Source organism: Nipponia nippon, unplaced genomic scaffold, assembly GCF_047370975.1.
Source record: "Nipponia nippon isolate SJK-2023a ecotype South Korea unplaced genomic scaffold, ASM4737097v1 scaffold_37, whole genome shotgun sequence".
Classification (NCBI taxonomy): Eukaryota; Metazoa; Chordata; class Aves; order Pelecaniformes; family Threskiornithidae; genus Nipponia; species Nipponia nippon.
In genome coordinates, this window is record NW_028262355.1 from 146,240 (window position 1) to 163,701 (window position 17,462).

Genomic DNA, 17,462 nt, shown 5'->3' on the forward strand with positions numbered 1-17,462 from the left:
GGTAAATAGCTTTGAGCTGGCCAACAGATGGTCCTGGGGGACACAGATGGTCCACAAGCACCAACTTGAGCATACCTGGATTGTTTTCAGGCCAGCCTTGGGAGGAATAGCCTTTAGCCAGCTCTGACGAGTAACAGAAAACCACAGCTTCATCTGATCTAAACATCTTCATGCTTTTTGAAAGGCAGCCTCATTTCAAAAGAGACCATATTCTTCTTATCAGACTGATTTCTCAACTCATTTTTAATTCAAGTTACTTTTATACTCCAAACCTTACACCCTTTCAGGCAGAGAAGGACATGGAGAAGCACACAGTCCCTGCTGCTTCAACATCTGAAGAGCCAGGTTATGCCATTGAAGCATACGGCTGCCCATATGCTAACTATTTTCAGCTCATCCCCAAATGAACAGCAGAGCCACCAACTAAAGAAAAAGTGTATTTTTTTTTCCTTAAGAGTGAGGGGGCGGGGGGGAAATAGTTGCCTGTGATGTTGCTTCCCATGGGGTGTCTCGGGAAGGGGTCCTGATGCTCAGCTCCCAGCAGAAGGGAGGCATCCCAGTTTGCAAGCAGAACAGAACCACAACCACAACATTGGCGCTGGATCGCAAACAGCACAATAAAAGCCGACCCAACTGCACGAGGACAGGCTCACACAGCACATCTGACGACCTCCAGCTTCTTTTATACTCCAATTCCACGTTGCCAATGCCAATTTTCAAGAGTTTGCACTCAGTCTCACATCTTAATGGCAAACGCACCAGGGATCCCTTGTGATATTTAAAAATCAGCTCTTCATTCAGGAGTACTCTTGCATACAGAGTACAGCCAGAAACCACAAAATCCATGAAAATTCACTTAAAGTGCAAGGACAAAAGAGAAGCACTAAACAGTTGGCTAATGCATGTTGGCTGTCGGGAACAAAAGGCTTTCAACAGCTTCAAAACCCCCGAAGATATGTACACTCCGTATCTCCATCAGATGCACACGTGTGCTGCTCCCCTTCGCTGAAGTTTTTCAGCCCAACGTGAGGTGGGTCTAAGCAGGGTTTCATATGGAAGAGCATCAAACGGGGGGCTCTGGGAGCACCCACAGTAAGCAGCGGTCTCTTGCACAACCCCAAAATGAGACGTTCCTGTGTTTCACCATGACAGTGACATGCTTATTAAGCTACCATCTACAACACCTAGTAATCCTTTAATCTCCTTATACTTTCATGTTGCTGACCCTAAACTCAGCTGTACAAAAAGCCTAGACCTCACAGGACTTCTCAGCCCCTTTGGTTTGCAGGGAAATAGCCAGATTAAAGAGCAAAAAACACCCCCCCAGTACTAAAACTGCTGAAGATCTCAACCAGAAAAGAAGGACAGAGGTTGCAGCTCTCAGCAATACTTGCAGGTGTACTTTGGCAGCCTGAGCACAACAAGCGGTAGGAAGGAGCTGCTGTGGGTGAGTTGGGTGCCCACCTGCACCCAGGCACCCATTAGGGCTGCTCAGGAAACCTGTCCCAGAGTTGAAGCCTGTAGTGCTTTTCACACCCATCACCAGTTTTTCCCAAAGGCTTGAGCACTGCTGCTTGGTTTCGCCAAGGGTTCTGTCTTCTTGCCGCAGGAGCAAGAGAAAAAACATGTAAAAAACCTGCAACGAGGGTCATCCCTGTGGCATCCGATGCCACTGGGAGGCAGGGACAAGTCGCTGCATGGAATGACTAGAATGGTGGAAACATGCCCGTTGTGAGCATCATGCTTGCATCATGAGCATGAAGCATCATAGAATCATAGAATCGTTAAGGTTGGAAAAGACCCTTAAGATCATCGAGTCCAACTGTTAACCTATCACTGCCAAGCCCACCACTAAACCACGTCCTCGAGCACCACGTCTACCCTTCTTTTAAATACCTCCAGGGATGGAGACTCAAACACTTCCCTGGGCAGCCTGGTCCAGGGCCTGACTGCCCTTTCGGTGAAAGGGTCATTAGAGAAAAAGACATGCTCAAACGATGATTGATACGACTTGGAACAGGGACTGATAGACACAGGATGGTGAATCCAGGAGGTCCAACCACAGGGCTACTGGGTGGGCTACAGCTCACCAAGAAGCAAGGGGCAGCAACTCATGGTCCTACAAGAACATGCCTGGTGCTTCCAAGGGACAGCGAGGTGGCATCTGTGCATCTCCTCATCCAGACTTATCACCAAGGAGGGGAAAAAAGCATCTCCAAGAGGAGCATCATCCATCCTTCACCCTCCTCAGAAAGCTGCTCGATGCTGGAAGAGCAAACTGGGGAGGACCACATGCGCAGCCGGGGCTGACCCGGGAAGAGCCAACAGCACCATGCACTGGGTGCAGATTTCAACGTGAATTACTATCTTTACAAACCTGGCGCATTCACGTACTGCAAACCGCCTGCGCTTGTGCTGCTCTGAAAGAAGAATTGTTTTGATCAACAGCCTAATCAAGCAAGTCTCATTCCTGTTCTCCATCTTCCCATTAAGTAACAGGGTGAAAATATTCCCCACAGCATGGAAACGGCCGGCTGGCAGGGGACGTGAATTACTCACCCTCCTCGGAGCATTTTCAATTTGGAGAAAGTGGCCTCTATTAAGTCTTTTAGCAACAGAGCAGATCACCCTCTAGACAATTAAGGAAACCCCGTCTGCCCAGTAAAGAAAGCTCGCTTAGGTGGAATTCTTCATGAAAAATACATTTATTCTTCCTGCTACACCAGACACGACGTGTGGGAAACGCACCTCGTGGCAGGCACGTAGCACGGCCGCTCCCTCCCCACAAACCACCCCCATCTGGCAGCTGATTCAAAGGCCATGGTTAACTTCATCCACAATCCCCCGCTGTCACCCGACGTCCCACCCCGTGAGCTTGTCATGCGGGACAGAAAGCAGCTGCTCTTCCCCAGTCCCCATCCTGCTTTGGGAATGATTTATCGCTGGCTGCACACATGCCATGAGCCTGGGCTGTTTGTCCATTTGAAAGCAGCACTTGCTAAAAAAACATCTACATTTAAATGAGTTTCTCATTTTTGTCTTTTAGAGCTTTTTTGGTTTTTTAAAAACGGGAGAAAAAAGGGGTTTACATAAGATTATACTTAAAGAGGAAAACTAAGGCACAGAGAAAGCTGTTGCACAGCAGTCACTTCTGCGCTCTATGTGGTTTTTCCATCGGCACTCAAGTTTGAGTAGATGCCACCAGCCACGCTCTTTCTAATTTGTTCAGCAGCAAAAACCATAAACTGGTATTTCTAACATACTGCTGCTATAAAAAAAACTCATTCTGATATCAGGGACTATTACAACTTTGCCAGAGGATGAAAAGAGATGAGAGAGGTCAAGGGCTTTTCTCACAACCTACTTTAATGCAAGCATCTGAGGAGGGAGCGGGCAGGGAAAAGCTGGAAGCGCTAAGGCAATAAAACACATTTAAAAATGCTTCCTAAAAAATATAAGATGGCTCAGACTTCTTCACACATTAATTCGAAGTTTTAAATTACTGAGAAGAATAATGACGTTCAAAAGCTTACAGTTTCATCTTCAAGTTTCAGATGGAGGCTTTTATCTCCCTCTTTGTAATCCTTGATAATTTCTGCCGATCTCCAAACTTCATCAGGGTCAGGAATCCAAACCCTAGTGTACTGGAGAGGGGAGAAAAAAAGAAAGAAAAAGCTTAAACACAAGGAAACCTCAGGAAATTAAATCATAAATAAATTAATTCACCATGGATACAATCCCACACTCATTGTAAAGTCAGCGCAGCTAAACCATCTATTTCAGTCCAAAAAAGAAACATTCTAATTTTAGGTTATGGGTAAATTATAGACCAGAAGTCTGATTTTCAATCAGACTTTCAATCAGGCTTCTCCTGGACGAGGTGCACACTGGCTTGTTCCCGATCTAACAAAGCGGGGTACAGGCTCAAGGTAAATGTGAAATTTAATTTCCCTGGAAAAAAAAAAAAACAGCCTTCTAGAAGCTTTTATGAAATAACACAATTCCCCCCCAGCAGACCATACACCAAAGCACATTTCTTTCGCACAAAACGCCAGGTTGCTCCCCCCAGAGCAAGCCCTAACCCAAACCCACTGCCATGGAGCTAAGCAGGCCACAGAAGACACCAAAGCCAACTTCTTTGGTTGCAGGTGAACCTGCAAGTGGGCTTCAAGGCTCCAGAAAAATGCTTAGATGCAACATTTAATCTTTTTAGCATATCCAAAGTTTGGGCCACCCTTGTGCCTCCAAGAGGAAATCCCAGAGGTGGACCCGTACAGCCCAAAGCATCCATGAAGGGACAAAATCCAAGAGCAAGCACCACCGCTCACGCGTAACGAGATTATGGCATTACTCGGAGCCACGATACCCCCTGCTAATGAGATTTAATTTGTTTTTATGATGCAGAGATACTCTGTGTAAAAGCATCCCCCCCTCCGTGCCGAGCAAGTAACTGTTGCTGTGCTGACACCTCCAGTACTTGCCCTCAGGAGTTGGGACAAACGGGTAACAGACCCAGCAGTAGCACTGCGACCTCCGTGCACGGGTTTCCCTCACTCTCTACATCCACGTTTTTTTTTGCTGGAGCAGGTACCGGTTTCCCTGCTCATGCAGCTGCCAGGGCAAGGTCCTGACAAGGAATCCAAAATTGCTCCATCTCTGCAGGGAGTCACCTTGAGTCAGGCTTTTGTTGCTGCACATGGGCCCATAAAGCGAGCCTAAAGTTGGACTCGGTCAGCCAACACAGCATCAACAGGAACCCTTCAACGATCACTTATTTATTGGTATTTTGGGGGGCATGTGTCCCCCCAGCTCTTCCTGTTGACTGAAATAAGAGCTATGTAAACTTATTCTTACACAAAACACAAGGGGTTGGGCACCGTTGCACCAAAGATGGTTTTGGCCCTCATCTTAAAGCCAAACCCCTGGCACACAACGGCCAAATAACGCTCGGAGCGTCTCAAGAGTTAAAGCAGCAGCAGGCACCTAAGAGCCTGCTCTGCAGCTGAAGAGCAATAGATTTTTATATGTATCATGTGTAATTATTTTTAGAGTTGCTCAATAGCTACAGCAGCGGGAACCCTTGGATGTTAATGGAGCTCAACAAATATATTGCCAGAACAGCAGTTTTATCAGGGAGGGGAAAAAAAATAAAATAAATAAATAGACTTCTCGCAGCACACCACCTCTAGCACTCCACAAGCCTTCAATGCTTTCCCTGCCATGAGGAAGGGGCCGGGTTGGGACCCCCAGCCCAGTCTCCCCTCTCCTCGCCAGCAAGCAGCATTGCAAGAGATGTAACATCGCTGCAGCGTGGCCAGGAGCCCCATCTTTGGTCGGACCGTGAAACAAGGAGTGGGTGCAGCTGGCGATGCATCACTCAGCCTTCTCACTGCTCATACCTCGCCCCAGTTTCTCCAGGCTCCGACACTATGGGAAGGGCTTTACGGACCATTCCTGCAGCTCTCACCCCTCCTGCAAAACGCCTTGCCGGCCTTTTCATCTCCACCACCGTGGTTTCATCCAGTGCCAGCTCTCTCCTGGCACAAGAGAGATCAAACACGCTCTAGAAGTGCCCAAAATAGCCGGGGATCAGGATGTACCCAGCTCAAGGCAGCCTCAAAAACAAGACGTTGCTGGTTTTGGCTGGAGTCCTGCAAGTTGTCCACCTGCGCACGGGGCTGGGCTGAGCCATGGACCTGCCTGGACAGACGGATGCAGAGCGGGGCACGTTGACCCCAAAGCAACCCAAAAACCACGGTGGTGCTTGCGCACACTTTGGTGGATGAAATTCGGGTCCACCTCCAGCAGCAGTAAGAGGTCACATCAGCCCATCTCGGTAATTCATCGCCAACCACAGCCAAGAGCCATCCAACACCCAGCTGAGATGTGGGAACTGCTGGCAGAGGGTAGCAGCTCTCAGCATCCACCACCCAGGGATGGACTTACAACCTGGCGATGAAAGACTTCACGTCCCATCAGCCACCCTGACCACAAAACTACAGAATTTTAATAATACACCTGACTCTTGTGCGTACGCACGTACGCAAGGGATTGCACAGCGCAGAAGGCAATAAGACATAGGTGTCTGCAAGGTCTCAGGAGCCCTGGGGGTAATTCGTTTCCCAGCTGGGAGATCCTAAATGCGATCGCTGCTCCAGCACAAGCACTCCCATCCTGCTAAATAGCTGCGGGCTGTTAGAATAGGCTGTTATGAATGCAATTCCCCAAGCATCTATAATGCTGTCGTCTCATGCGTGCATGCACACACACGTCCAAAAAGGGAACCACCATTTTTTTTTTTTGTTGTGCATTTTCACTGTCCTCCCCTCCTTGCTGGGCTCCAGCAGAGATGCAAGTGCTCAGCCCTCCGGGCAGGGCAGGCTGCTACACAAACCCGTATCCAACCCTTCCCTTTTACCCATAAATCCCAAGTATGTCCAACCGTACAGCGCTGAAATAAAAGCACTTTGTCATTCTTAGATCTTTACAAGGCGAGCTTTAATTAAAACCTGCCGAGGCTTGGAGGCAGCCCACGGTGAGGGCACGCTGGAGCACCACGCTCGCATCGCCTGCCTCCCTTGCCTCCGACTTCTGCAACCCGCTCCCTCCAAAGCAGCTTCACACACGGTACGTTTGCCAATTAAATTAATATAGAGGAAAGGTACCAGGTCACCAAACCCATGTCCCCGGGCAGATACCCACCCAGGCAGGAGGAGAACATCTTTGTGAACCTCTACTTCCATCAGCTCACATCTAGCATAATTATTCCACTTTATATGCCATGTCCTGGCTTCGCTAGCTTTAACAACCTCTTGATCTTCTGAAGGAGCTTGTTATGAAGGGCAAGGGCAGGCGGGTCTGTCTCAAAGCACTGGGACCGGAGGATTAGCCTGACTTCAGGCTCAGGAGACGCAACCCTGGGCAGATCACTTAACCTCCCGACACTCCAATGTCTCCATCCAGGAGGGCAGAAAGAAAAGCATTCCTTTAATCCTCAAGGATGCCTCTGAACAAGGTGTTAGCATTAATCGGAAATAGTTCCGCATGCTCAGCCTCTCAAGAAAAAGAAAAGGTGTTTTTTTTTAAATCCGTTTTGTTTTTTTAAACCAGATCGCCAATAAACCAAAGTGATTTGGTGCTCTCAGAGTCTCTTGCATTATTCCACCCAGATTAAGCAGAAGCTTAATAAATTCAATCCCCACCTCCTGATTTGATTTAGATCTTAGCAGGCTGCCACTACGGATGCAGATTAAAACCACCATTACATTAGAAAAGGCAGGTCTCGTTTTGTTGTTTGAAAGCCCCCAATGCTGGCCAAAGGCACTCCCAGCAAACCATCCTCAAACTCCTGGCGATGTGCTCGGTGGATGCTCCAGCGCAGCGGGAAGGGATGCTGGTCTGCACCGAAGGAGTTACACCGACAGCGTCAGAGTATAATCTTCCATTAAATTAAGGAAAGAGTATAATTTTCCATTAAACTAAACTGAGATAGCTAACTTTTAAGCATTTTTTTTCTTCGTCTGGGCTGTTTGGTGGTTGCAACAGTCTTCAAGGCAAGCTGGAAGTCAGCAAATCCATCTTTATTCTTATTGTTTTTTAATCCCCTGAGTTATTTCAGGAATGGCAATACTCACAGCTGACCCCAGGAAGTTTTCATTGCTCCTGGGTCAAGGGCACTTTTCCAGGGGCATCCTTCCAACAGGACTGCAGCCAGAGGGAGGGCACGGCAGAAAACCTACAACGCTGGTGATACAATAACATCGACCGCCGGGCAATTAGGAATTCAATAACGAAGATTAAGATATAGTATCTCAGGACCAAGGTTCTTCCACACAGGTTAAGAAAAACTTATGAAAGGACTTTAGTAGAAACCAGAGACGGTGATGTGCACCTTAGAAAAATCACAGGTGAACACACAAATGTCAACTAAGAATGAGGCGGAGATCGGGACAAATATCTGTATATTTTTCTTCACAAAGCAAGCACACCTCTACTTTTCCCCCTTTGCAGCGGGATTATTGCCACTCTCATTCTATATTGTTCAGAGAAATAACGTGGTCCAGTATTACTAGATGCTCCTGAAAAGGACAAAAACACGTATGAAAGAAAAAAACAGCACGAGCTTCAGTCCCGGCTTCCAAAGAATATTTACATTTATATATACAGCACGTGAATGGTTAAGCAGCTTACTTTGAAACAGTCCAATAACTACCCTTCAGCTCTCACAAGCCTTCTATTACTAGAATTAAAGCTTTCCCAAACTTTGCTTTTCCCAAATAAAAAGAGCAAAACACAAGCTCTACCTTAAATTAAAAGAGGTCATACCAGCCAGCACAATTCGGGGTTGGGATGTCATTTTTCTTCCCCCCCCCCCTTTTTTTTTTTTACACCACTATAAAAGATAACTCCACAAAGATAACTTAAGCTCTTGCAGCAAAAAAACAGAAGACTCCCCTTGCAGCCACTGTGCACAGATGCTAACAGCATCCCCTTCCAGCTCTGCACGAAAGCAAACGAACTTGTCTTCATTAATTTGCACTGGGCGTGCAGTCCTGGGCTGAACTGGGGTCACCGCTGTATTTTTGCCCGTCCACTGGCATTATGCCTACCACAGCAGGATCCCACGTCCCCACGATTAACAGGTGGTTATTTATGGAGTTATTGAGCTGTGCTAAATGTGCTTGTGCAAACCACCGCGCTTGTCGGTGCTGGGAAGAGCCGCTCGATGGGTGCTGTCAGCAGGAGGGCATGGAAAGGCACCGGCCCCAGGGCTCTCCAGGGTGCCTTGCAGCCTTAAAAATCCCTTCTGCCCCACTTGGCAGCGACTCAGGACGAAAAATCTGCTTCGCCCGTGAGGCAGCAAGGCGCAGGCAAGGTGCTTCAGCAGCAGGGCAAAAACCTCTCTTAAGGGACTTGTGGATCATTAACTTTTTATTATTATTTACAATATTGAACATCAGGGCAGATGGCAAACTGTAATCCTCCCTTTCCCATCCTCTGAACGAGATTTTCATCCCAGGAGTGATTTCTCCCCTGCCTGACAGACAAGCAAAGCCCGTATTTAGGTCAGAGCTTCCCAAGCTGTGCCGTGACTCCGGGACCCGCTGACCCCTGCATCTCACCCCAGGCTGGCTTCTCCGTTTTTGCTGCTGGGTACCACCAGTCAGCAAACCCTCAAAAGGGTCAGGAGGGGATGGCAGTGGGTTTCACCGCTCCGTACAGAGTGGGCAGGGGTGCTTCGGTGCTGCACACCCCTCCACTGCCTGATTTCTGCAACACCAGTACCCGATGTTGGGACACCAAGCAAGAGCCCAGCATCCCCAGCAAGAGCCCATTGAGCATCCACTCACAGCAAAGACCTCTAATAGGAAAAGACCCACTTCTTCCTCACCATAAAAACCCAAAAAGGCTGAAAGGAGAGGTCGCAACCGGCAAATCAACATTTCAACACACAGCAAGGGACACGCATGACCCCAGTATCATGCTCAAGGGGTAGGGCAACAAAAATAATTGTGTTTTACTTGTTAGAAAACACAAAAGACATCATTTTGAGCTATGGAATGCAAATGTTAACTTGCTGAGAGTGTTAAATGCAAAGGGAAAGACAGCGGCACGCTGTAGAAGCATCTCGAATTCCTCCACATGAGAACGAGCAATTTGTGCGTTTCCCAGGGCTGATAAAAACATACAAACCCAAACAGCCGAGCCAAGGCAGATGAGCATAATCTGCACCGTGCCTCATATTCCCCATCCTCCTTGGGCTATCAATACAGAGACAGACCCAGGGAAAGCACACAAATGCACACCCAGACCATGCCCCCAGCAACGCAAGGCTCCTAAATTTTGGGGAACATCTCTGTTCATCCCAGAGCATTGCAGGGGCCACTGGATTTGAGCTAGCGAAGCACGTGCTTTGCTGAGGCCTCCTAGGTACGGGGATACTTTCCTCCCCCCAGAAAAGCTGTCACGCTAATGGATGGCTCCGTGTCTCCCACCAGCACTAAATCTGCTCTATTTCTTTTTGCTCAATTTTATTCCCCTGCCCAAATTAATTCAGATGATGATTTGCATAAAGTGTCACAGCAGCTGAGCGGTACTCAGCTGCTCGGACAAGAAGCGTCTGTAGCATTTATCCACTGGCTCATTAGCAGCATTTCTAACGAAGGGGGGGTTAAAAAGGCTTGGGTTCATCATTGCACCAGCCTCATCTCACCGAGAGCAGAGGTAAAACCGGCACTGAGCAGAGCGAGGCTGCAGGCGAGCCCCAACACCAAGCGTACCCCCAGTATTTCCATCCTGAAGGCTTTGCTTTAATTAAACGTGATTTCCAGGACTAATCAATAGTCTCACACGTAACTAACAGCCAACTCCTCGCCCCTACCATTTCTTCCACGGCGTCTCACCGACGCTCATTACTGCAGGCTTAATTAAGACTGATGGGTTCAGTGCCAAGGTCTCGGGCACACACACAGCCCCACTCTCACCGCAGCAACGGGCTGAAATGCAAAAATCCCTCTTGCGATATGTCACCGAACACTGCAAAACCAGGCAGAGCCCCAGGTGCTTTGGGACAGTGCAAACAAACCATTCTGTCTTAATTTTGGGGGAAAAGTAGTCTCTCCTGGGCTGGGGAGCAATCCCCTTGTAGGCTGCAAGACTGGGATTTACCCTAGGCACTGCAACAACTCTTGTATTTTTACTTTGCTCCTCTACTCTTTAAGAAACAACAAAACCAAACCTCTCTGCCAGGGTCAACAAGACTTCACCCGCAGGGGATGTGCATTATCGCCGCTAACGAACCACCTCACAGCAGCCCAGGATGTTACGGGCTGCGCCCGTTTAATTGGAGATGGCAGCGCGTGGGGCATCGCTGCCCGTCTTCTTCTGCAGCGGCGCCTTTCAGGCATTGCATCAGGTTGAGCACAGGAGCCCCTCGCCTTTGGTTGCTCTGAAGCAGCGCTAGAGAAGGCTGAGAGCTGGCAGCGGGACAGGCAGGCTGCTGCCTGCTGCGAGGATGCGGCCTGGAGCCTGATGAAATCACGGGCTGCAAGGCAGGGCTGCCCCTCTGGAGGTCTAAGCCTGGATTTAAAGCATGTGCTCCACTGGAGGAGGCTGAGGGGAGCCCTCATCACTCTCTACAACTACCTGAAAGGAGGCCGGAGCCAGGGGGGTCGGTCTCTTCTCCCAAGGAACAAGCAATAGGACGAGAGGAAACGGCCTCAAGTTGTGCCAGGGCAGGGTTAGGTTGGATATTAGGAAAAATTTCTTCATGGAGAGAGTGGTCAGGCACTGGCACAGGCTGCCCAGGGAAGTGGTGCAATCACAGTCCCTGGAAGCGTTCAAAAGACGTGTGGATGTGGTGCTTAAGGACGTGGTGTAGAGGTGGACCTGGCAGTTACATTAACGGTTGGACTCTATCTCAGAGGTCCTTTCCAACCTGAATGATTCTATGATCTGCTACAAACCCTGGCAAAGACCCTCCAAAACTTAATATTCACCAGCATTTGAGAGCTGCACCAAGAGTCTGCTGGGTGGGAAACCCTTCTCCAGGTCCTGTCCCATAGAGCACCAGTAGCAGGAGATCACCATCCCAACGAGCCACAGCAAGCGCCCAATTTCTCTTCTATCAGGCCTGGCTCAGCCCTACAAGACACTCACCATTTGCTCTACAGGACACTTAACATCACCATCCAGTCTCTGCCACGTTGCCAGAAAGAGGGATGCTCTGCAAACCCCCTAAATCACTGCAGAGTCCCTGGGGAAGCACAAAGTCCGCTGCTAAAGCCAACCCAGATGATCATGCACTTGACTTGTGGCTCCTCCTGGAAGAGCTGCAGGCATCAGGGCAGCAGCAGTTTGGAGCAGGGGGCTCAACACCCCCTTTCCCAGGCATCTTTCCCCTCGGTCCAGCATCCACGGGATGCTCACAGCCACACTCCAGCACTACCCACCCAACCCAGCTCCTCTGGTGCTCATTACCTTTTCTACCAAGCCACTGACTAAAAAATTGCCACATTGCACGGGATCAAGAAAAAAATCCTTGACCCACTGTCTAAGGGGGATCAGGATGAGACCCATGGTCCTAACTTAGCCATGCAGCCAGCTTTTTTTATTCCAGTAAGGGTTACTGGGGTTTTACAGAGTACTTTTTTTTTCTTTTTAAATTAAAAACTCCATGCAGGGGTCAAGTGTCTCCATAGGATGACTTTTACCAAACAGCCCATCATATTGCAAAAGTTAAATCCTTCCAGGCTACTTTCTGCAAATCCCTGTTGATTGGTGTTAATTACCCTTCTCTTGCCTAATTCTCAATTAATCAAAACCTTGAGCAGTGCTGCGGTGTAATCTTGCCTTTGCGGTCCCGTTTTCCATCTGACCTCCACATCAGCACCTTGATGAACATAGGCTGGATCCAAAAAACGCTTAATGTACATCATATACATTTGACTACTAATAAAGTAGTTAAAAAATGGCTTTGGGGTTTTAAGTAAGTAGTTAAAAATGGCCTTTAACCCCAGATTTTCCCATCCTCTATCTATAACATAGCCTCATGATGCTTTAGGGAAACCCGTAAGCATGTTCCTTCCCCAGTGCTGTGGCCATCCTCCATTAAATGATTTTATATTAAAATGATCCTGGGAGGAGCCAGGCTCGGCAGCACAGGGCAGGGCAGCCCCGGCCAAAGGACATAGCCAGGGGACACCAGGAATTTCAGCTGGAAAAGTTAAAAAGACCGGCCCCTTGTAGGCTGTAATTGCCATAACACACATGGCATTCACGGTGTCACAAGCATCTTCCAAAATTCGGAGTCCGCTCAGCCGTCCTCCCCACCGGGCACTGCCATGCCCAAACAGCACCACCAAGATCTACCTTTAATTGCAAAGCAACCTCTCCACCCGACTGGATTTTCAACCTTATTAGAAAGAAGTAATTGGATTAATCAACCTGTAGAGTTATCCCTAACCTCTCCAGAACTCATGCATTAAAAACCCTCTTGGAACATCACTCCATACATGCTTAATTCAAAGGGGTTCTGACCTATAGCTGTATTTATGGGGCGTTTCTTCAGCCCTTTCTAAGCAGATGGGTGTGCTGGAAAGGCCCCTGGGCCACCTCTGCATCCTTTTCATTGCTGAGCAACTGAAGGAAAACAAATTGATTACTGAGGATTTAAGTAAGCAACGTTTTAGCAGTTATAATTTAAAAATTCCAGCAATAAGGTTTGTTAGCCAGGGGACATTCAATGTCCGGAGAACGGCACCAGTGGTCAAGAGCAAAGCTGGAATAAATAACTTTTAATTAAATATCTGAAGCAGTGAACAAATATTCATACACCTCCATTTGCTTAGGAACAGGGGGCAGAAAAAGGGTCTCCTGGAGGGAAGGACTGCTCTTGCACTTCCATTTTATTGCAGTCGTTTCCAGGTCTTTGGGAACGTGACTTGCGCCCAGCTCCGCTTCTCCCAGGACTGTCCACGTGCCAGACCTCAGATGCACACTTGTATGATGAGTTATTCTATATGACTGTATATATTTTGTCTCTTCTCCCCAGTGAGACGAAGAAAATAAGCAAGATTTTGCAATCGCTAAACTGAAATTGGTTCAAAACATATCTCCACAGAAACTCAAACAAAAGGTGGTTTCTTTTTTAATATATAAAATGGAAGGTACAGGATGGCTAGACAATCAGCTACATTTTCCTCCTTATTTCCTTATAACTTCAGTTGTCCAGCTAAAATACTGAGATTTTGGCTTTCCAGATCTTCCAGCACTGATACCCTGCAACCTCCTATTTATACCACATAGCAGCTCCCTGGAAAACCATCCCCTAAATCCCATATACAATTTCCTCTAATAAATGTAGGGGATGTGAAAGCTTAAATAAGGAAGGATGGAAAAAAAGACCATCTCCATCAACCCCTGAATTTTGAATCGCAGGAGGCGATGCCGTTAGCAAAACGGTGTTGGATTCTGCAGGAAGGGCTTGATGAAGGAGATCAAAATGCAGAAGACTGCCCAAGTCGAGGAAGGGTTGCAAGAAGGGCAACTGCTGCCACTTAAAATAAAAAAAAAAAAAAAAAAAATAGAAAAAAGTAAAATAACCACACCACCAAATGCACCTTTTCTAGCCTTCACCTTCTGGTTTGAAACTCTCCCCGACTTGGCAACGTCCCCCGCGCGTTAGGCAAATCCGAGGTTCTCTCTTCCCCTTGGAAGGGCGGATGCCCCAGCAGCACACAAACACACGCTCCCACGCAGATCAAACACGGCTCTCATGAAACATCGCAGTGGCCGCACAGCAAAACACCCCAAACAGAAGGAGAAAATAAAAATAAACTTAAAAAAAGCTATCACGGCCACCAGCTGCTACTTCTTCCTTCCCCATCCCCACAACGAAACCACTCTGTCGCGCGTCTCTTGGATCGATGCATAGGACAACATCCATATCCCAGCAGGAGATGTATTTACTCATTTAAACATCCCTCCCGGTGTTACAGGAGCATTTCTTTATTCCTCCCAAGCGGTTACACGCCACCTCTGGGCACAGGCAGCACTGAGCAGGCAGCAGGTGCAGAGTTTCAATGCAGGCAAGGCTCAGCTCCAGCTCTTCCCACCATCACCAGCAGCATTCCAGGAACATCCCAGCTATAGGATTTCCATCCCACTACACATCCCCCAGCTCAGGCCCCAGGGGTTTTGCTCCAAGACCGAGAGACCCAGTTCCCATCCAAGGGATGCATTTCCCTTCGGGAAGGACACGCATTTATGGTCACAGTTCAGCCGATGCCACTTGCCTTGAAGCCACCAGGTCCCACCAGCGCAGCTTAAGGACTACAACCTATTACAAGCAAAACTAGTTAAACCTATTCTTACCATCCAAAGTGTGGAAAAAAAGGATTATTAAGTAGAAAAGCAGCAAAACAAATGAAAATACACCCCGAAGATATAGTGGTTTAAGAGTACGTGAAGACAACTCCTGAGAGATGGAGAGTGGCTCACTCGAGTTAGGGCAAAACCATTAACTCAAATCCATCTCTACCAAACGTTGCACTGACTTTTTTTTCCCCTCTCCTCTAGGGAATGACTATATGCTTCACTAGGCAGATGAATAAAACAAGGGGAAAAAAATTAAAGTGAAGAAACAATATGTTATCCCAGTTTATTTTGCCGTGAAAGCAAAGTTTTTGCAAACTGTGCTGCCAGTTCCCAGCTCATCATGTACAAGCCCAAAAGTTTCTGCCCTTTCTGACAAAATATTCAGTCCGGCAAACCTCACAGGCCGCTGGCCAGATGGGCACACCTGAACTTGTGCTTCAGCCACCACCATGGGCAAACTGGGTCACATGAAGCCCCAGATAACCCACAGCATCATCACTCATGTTATGGGTTTGTCCCACGGGACCTCCAAAGGCATCCAAGGGGGAATTGGGTGGAAGTGTTGATCTGCCTGAGGGCAGGGAGGCCCTACAGAGGGACCTGGCCAGGCTGGAGCGATGGGCCCAGGCCAACTGGGTGAGGGTCAACAAGGCTCAGGGCCGGGTCCTGCACTTGGGGCACAGCAACCCCAGGCACCGCTGCAGGCGTGGGGAGGAGTGGCTGGGAGCTGCCCGGCGGGAAAGGACCTGGGGGTGCTGGTCGACAGCCGCTGAACATGAGCCAGCAGTGTGCCCAGGTGGCCAAGAGGGCCAATGGCATCCTGGCTTGTATCAGCAATAGTGTGGCCAGCAGGAGCAGGGAGGTGATGGTGCCCCTGCACTGGGCACTGGTGAGGCCGCCCCTCAAATCCTGTGCTCAGCGCTGGGCCCCTCACCCCAAGGCGGCCATGGAGGGGCTGGAGCGTGGCCAGAGCAGGGCAGCGAGGCTGGGGCAGGGGCTGGAGCACAAGGCTGGGGAGGAGCGGCTGGGGGAGCTGGGGGGGCTCAGCCTGGAGAAGAGGAGGCTGAGGGGAGCCCTCATCGCTCTCTGCAACTGCCTGGAAGGAGGCTGGAGCCGGGGGGGGTCGGTCTCTTCTCCCTAGTAACGAGTGATAGAACGAGAGGGAACAGCCTCAAGCTGCACCAGGGCAGGTTTAGGTTGGATATTAGGAAAAACTTCTTCACCCAAAGGGCTGTCAGGCCCTGGCCCAGGCTGCCCAGGGCAGGGGTTGAGTCTCCATCCCTGGAGGTATTTAAAGAACGGATAGATACGGTGCTCGAGGACATGGTATAGATGGACCTGGCACTGTTGGGTTAACGGTTGGACTCGATGATCTTAAGGGTCTTTTCCAACCTTGACGATTCTATGATTCTGTGAATTAGTGGTTGTGCACATCCATGCGGGCAGCAGTGATTTAGGACCCTGCTCAGAAGGGACTGGGATCTACAAAAAGCAGAGAGATGCTGAAGCAACACAGGTCCCTTCATCACTGCTCTTTCTTCCAGCTGGTTGCCGTTTCATCTCCTCCATGGGCTAGGTCTTTTCCCCTGTCCCACACTATGGAGAAACTGCAGTCTGCTGCAAACATTCAAAGAAGTATTTTTAGGTGCTTTCATAAGAAAAAAAAAAAAAATCCCTGTTTGGATCACCGTGTCTGGTGATGGTTTATAGCCACCCAACCCGTGAAGCACATATCAATGTGGCAGTCCTGAGAAACGCCAAATTGCACAGCGTGTTGGGGCTGCCCACACGCAGTGGGAAGTCAGGCCGTCGTGGGGGGCAAGGCGTGCTCCTCCTCACCGCCACGGCCCCCAAACCCCCTCTCCAGCCTTCTCAAATTCTCACGTGCAGATCAGCAGAGACTTCTCTGCCTAATAGCTGGCACGCAATGAATCCAAATTTGTATTTTAGGAACTGTTTCCGAAGTCTTTAGTATCCCCGCCTTGACAATAGCTGCTTAATGGGACTCATTTCAAGTTCCACAGCAATTAGTCTTTGAAATCCCATTGCCTTTCACAGTGTGATGCGTCCACACCAGCAGCTAATGGGAAAACAGGCTGCTGCAAGCCAAATGGCTGCCAACTCAACAGGTTGCAAGAAAAGAGATCGCGCTCATCCACCTCCTCCTCAACAGCAACATTAAATTTACAAAAATCACTCGACGTTATGTTCTTCACAGGCGTTTCTACTTAAGCCATTGCTGGTGAGATGCCCCCCAGCATCTTCAAGCGCATGCCATGGTCAAAATCTGGACAGAAGTGAAAGATTTGCTGGATGAAGGCTCCTCGTCCCATAAACGGTCTCAGCATAAATGCAGATGTTCAACCGTTGAGTCAGAAGCAGTCACACCAACCTAAATAAAACCTCAAGCAACGTTTTGGGCACAAAACACGATGCAGTAGGCCGCAATGTTTCTCTCCCCAGTCTATGAAATCGCTTGCTTATATTCTTAGCAGGACGTTTCTTCAACTGCCTAAAACTCGAGTTTTGAAGCTCTGTTCCCCCACATACCTGGTGCTAAATGCTGCACAAGCCCTGGAGCATTA

The 17,462-nt window shown here is 48.7% G+C and overlaps 1 protein-coding gene across 3 annotated transcripts in view; it reads right to left on the reverse strand.

The window, feature by feature from the left end:
* Positions 1 to 17,462, reverse strand: part of MYO5B (myosin VB) — a 153,808-nt gene that overhangs the window by 119,154 nt on the left and 17,192 nt on the right. For all 3 annotated transcript variants that reach the window (XM_087772767.1, XM_087772768.1, XM_087772769.1), the window contains exon 2: positions 3,534 to 3,644. In XM_087772767.1, the coding sequence (XP_087628893.1) occupies positions 3,534 to 3,644 (111 nt within the window). The remainder of the gene's footprint in view (positions 1 to 3,533; positions 3,645 to 17,462) is intronic.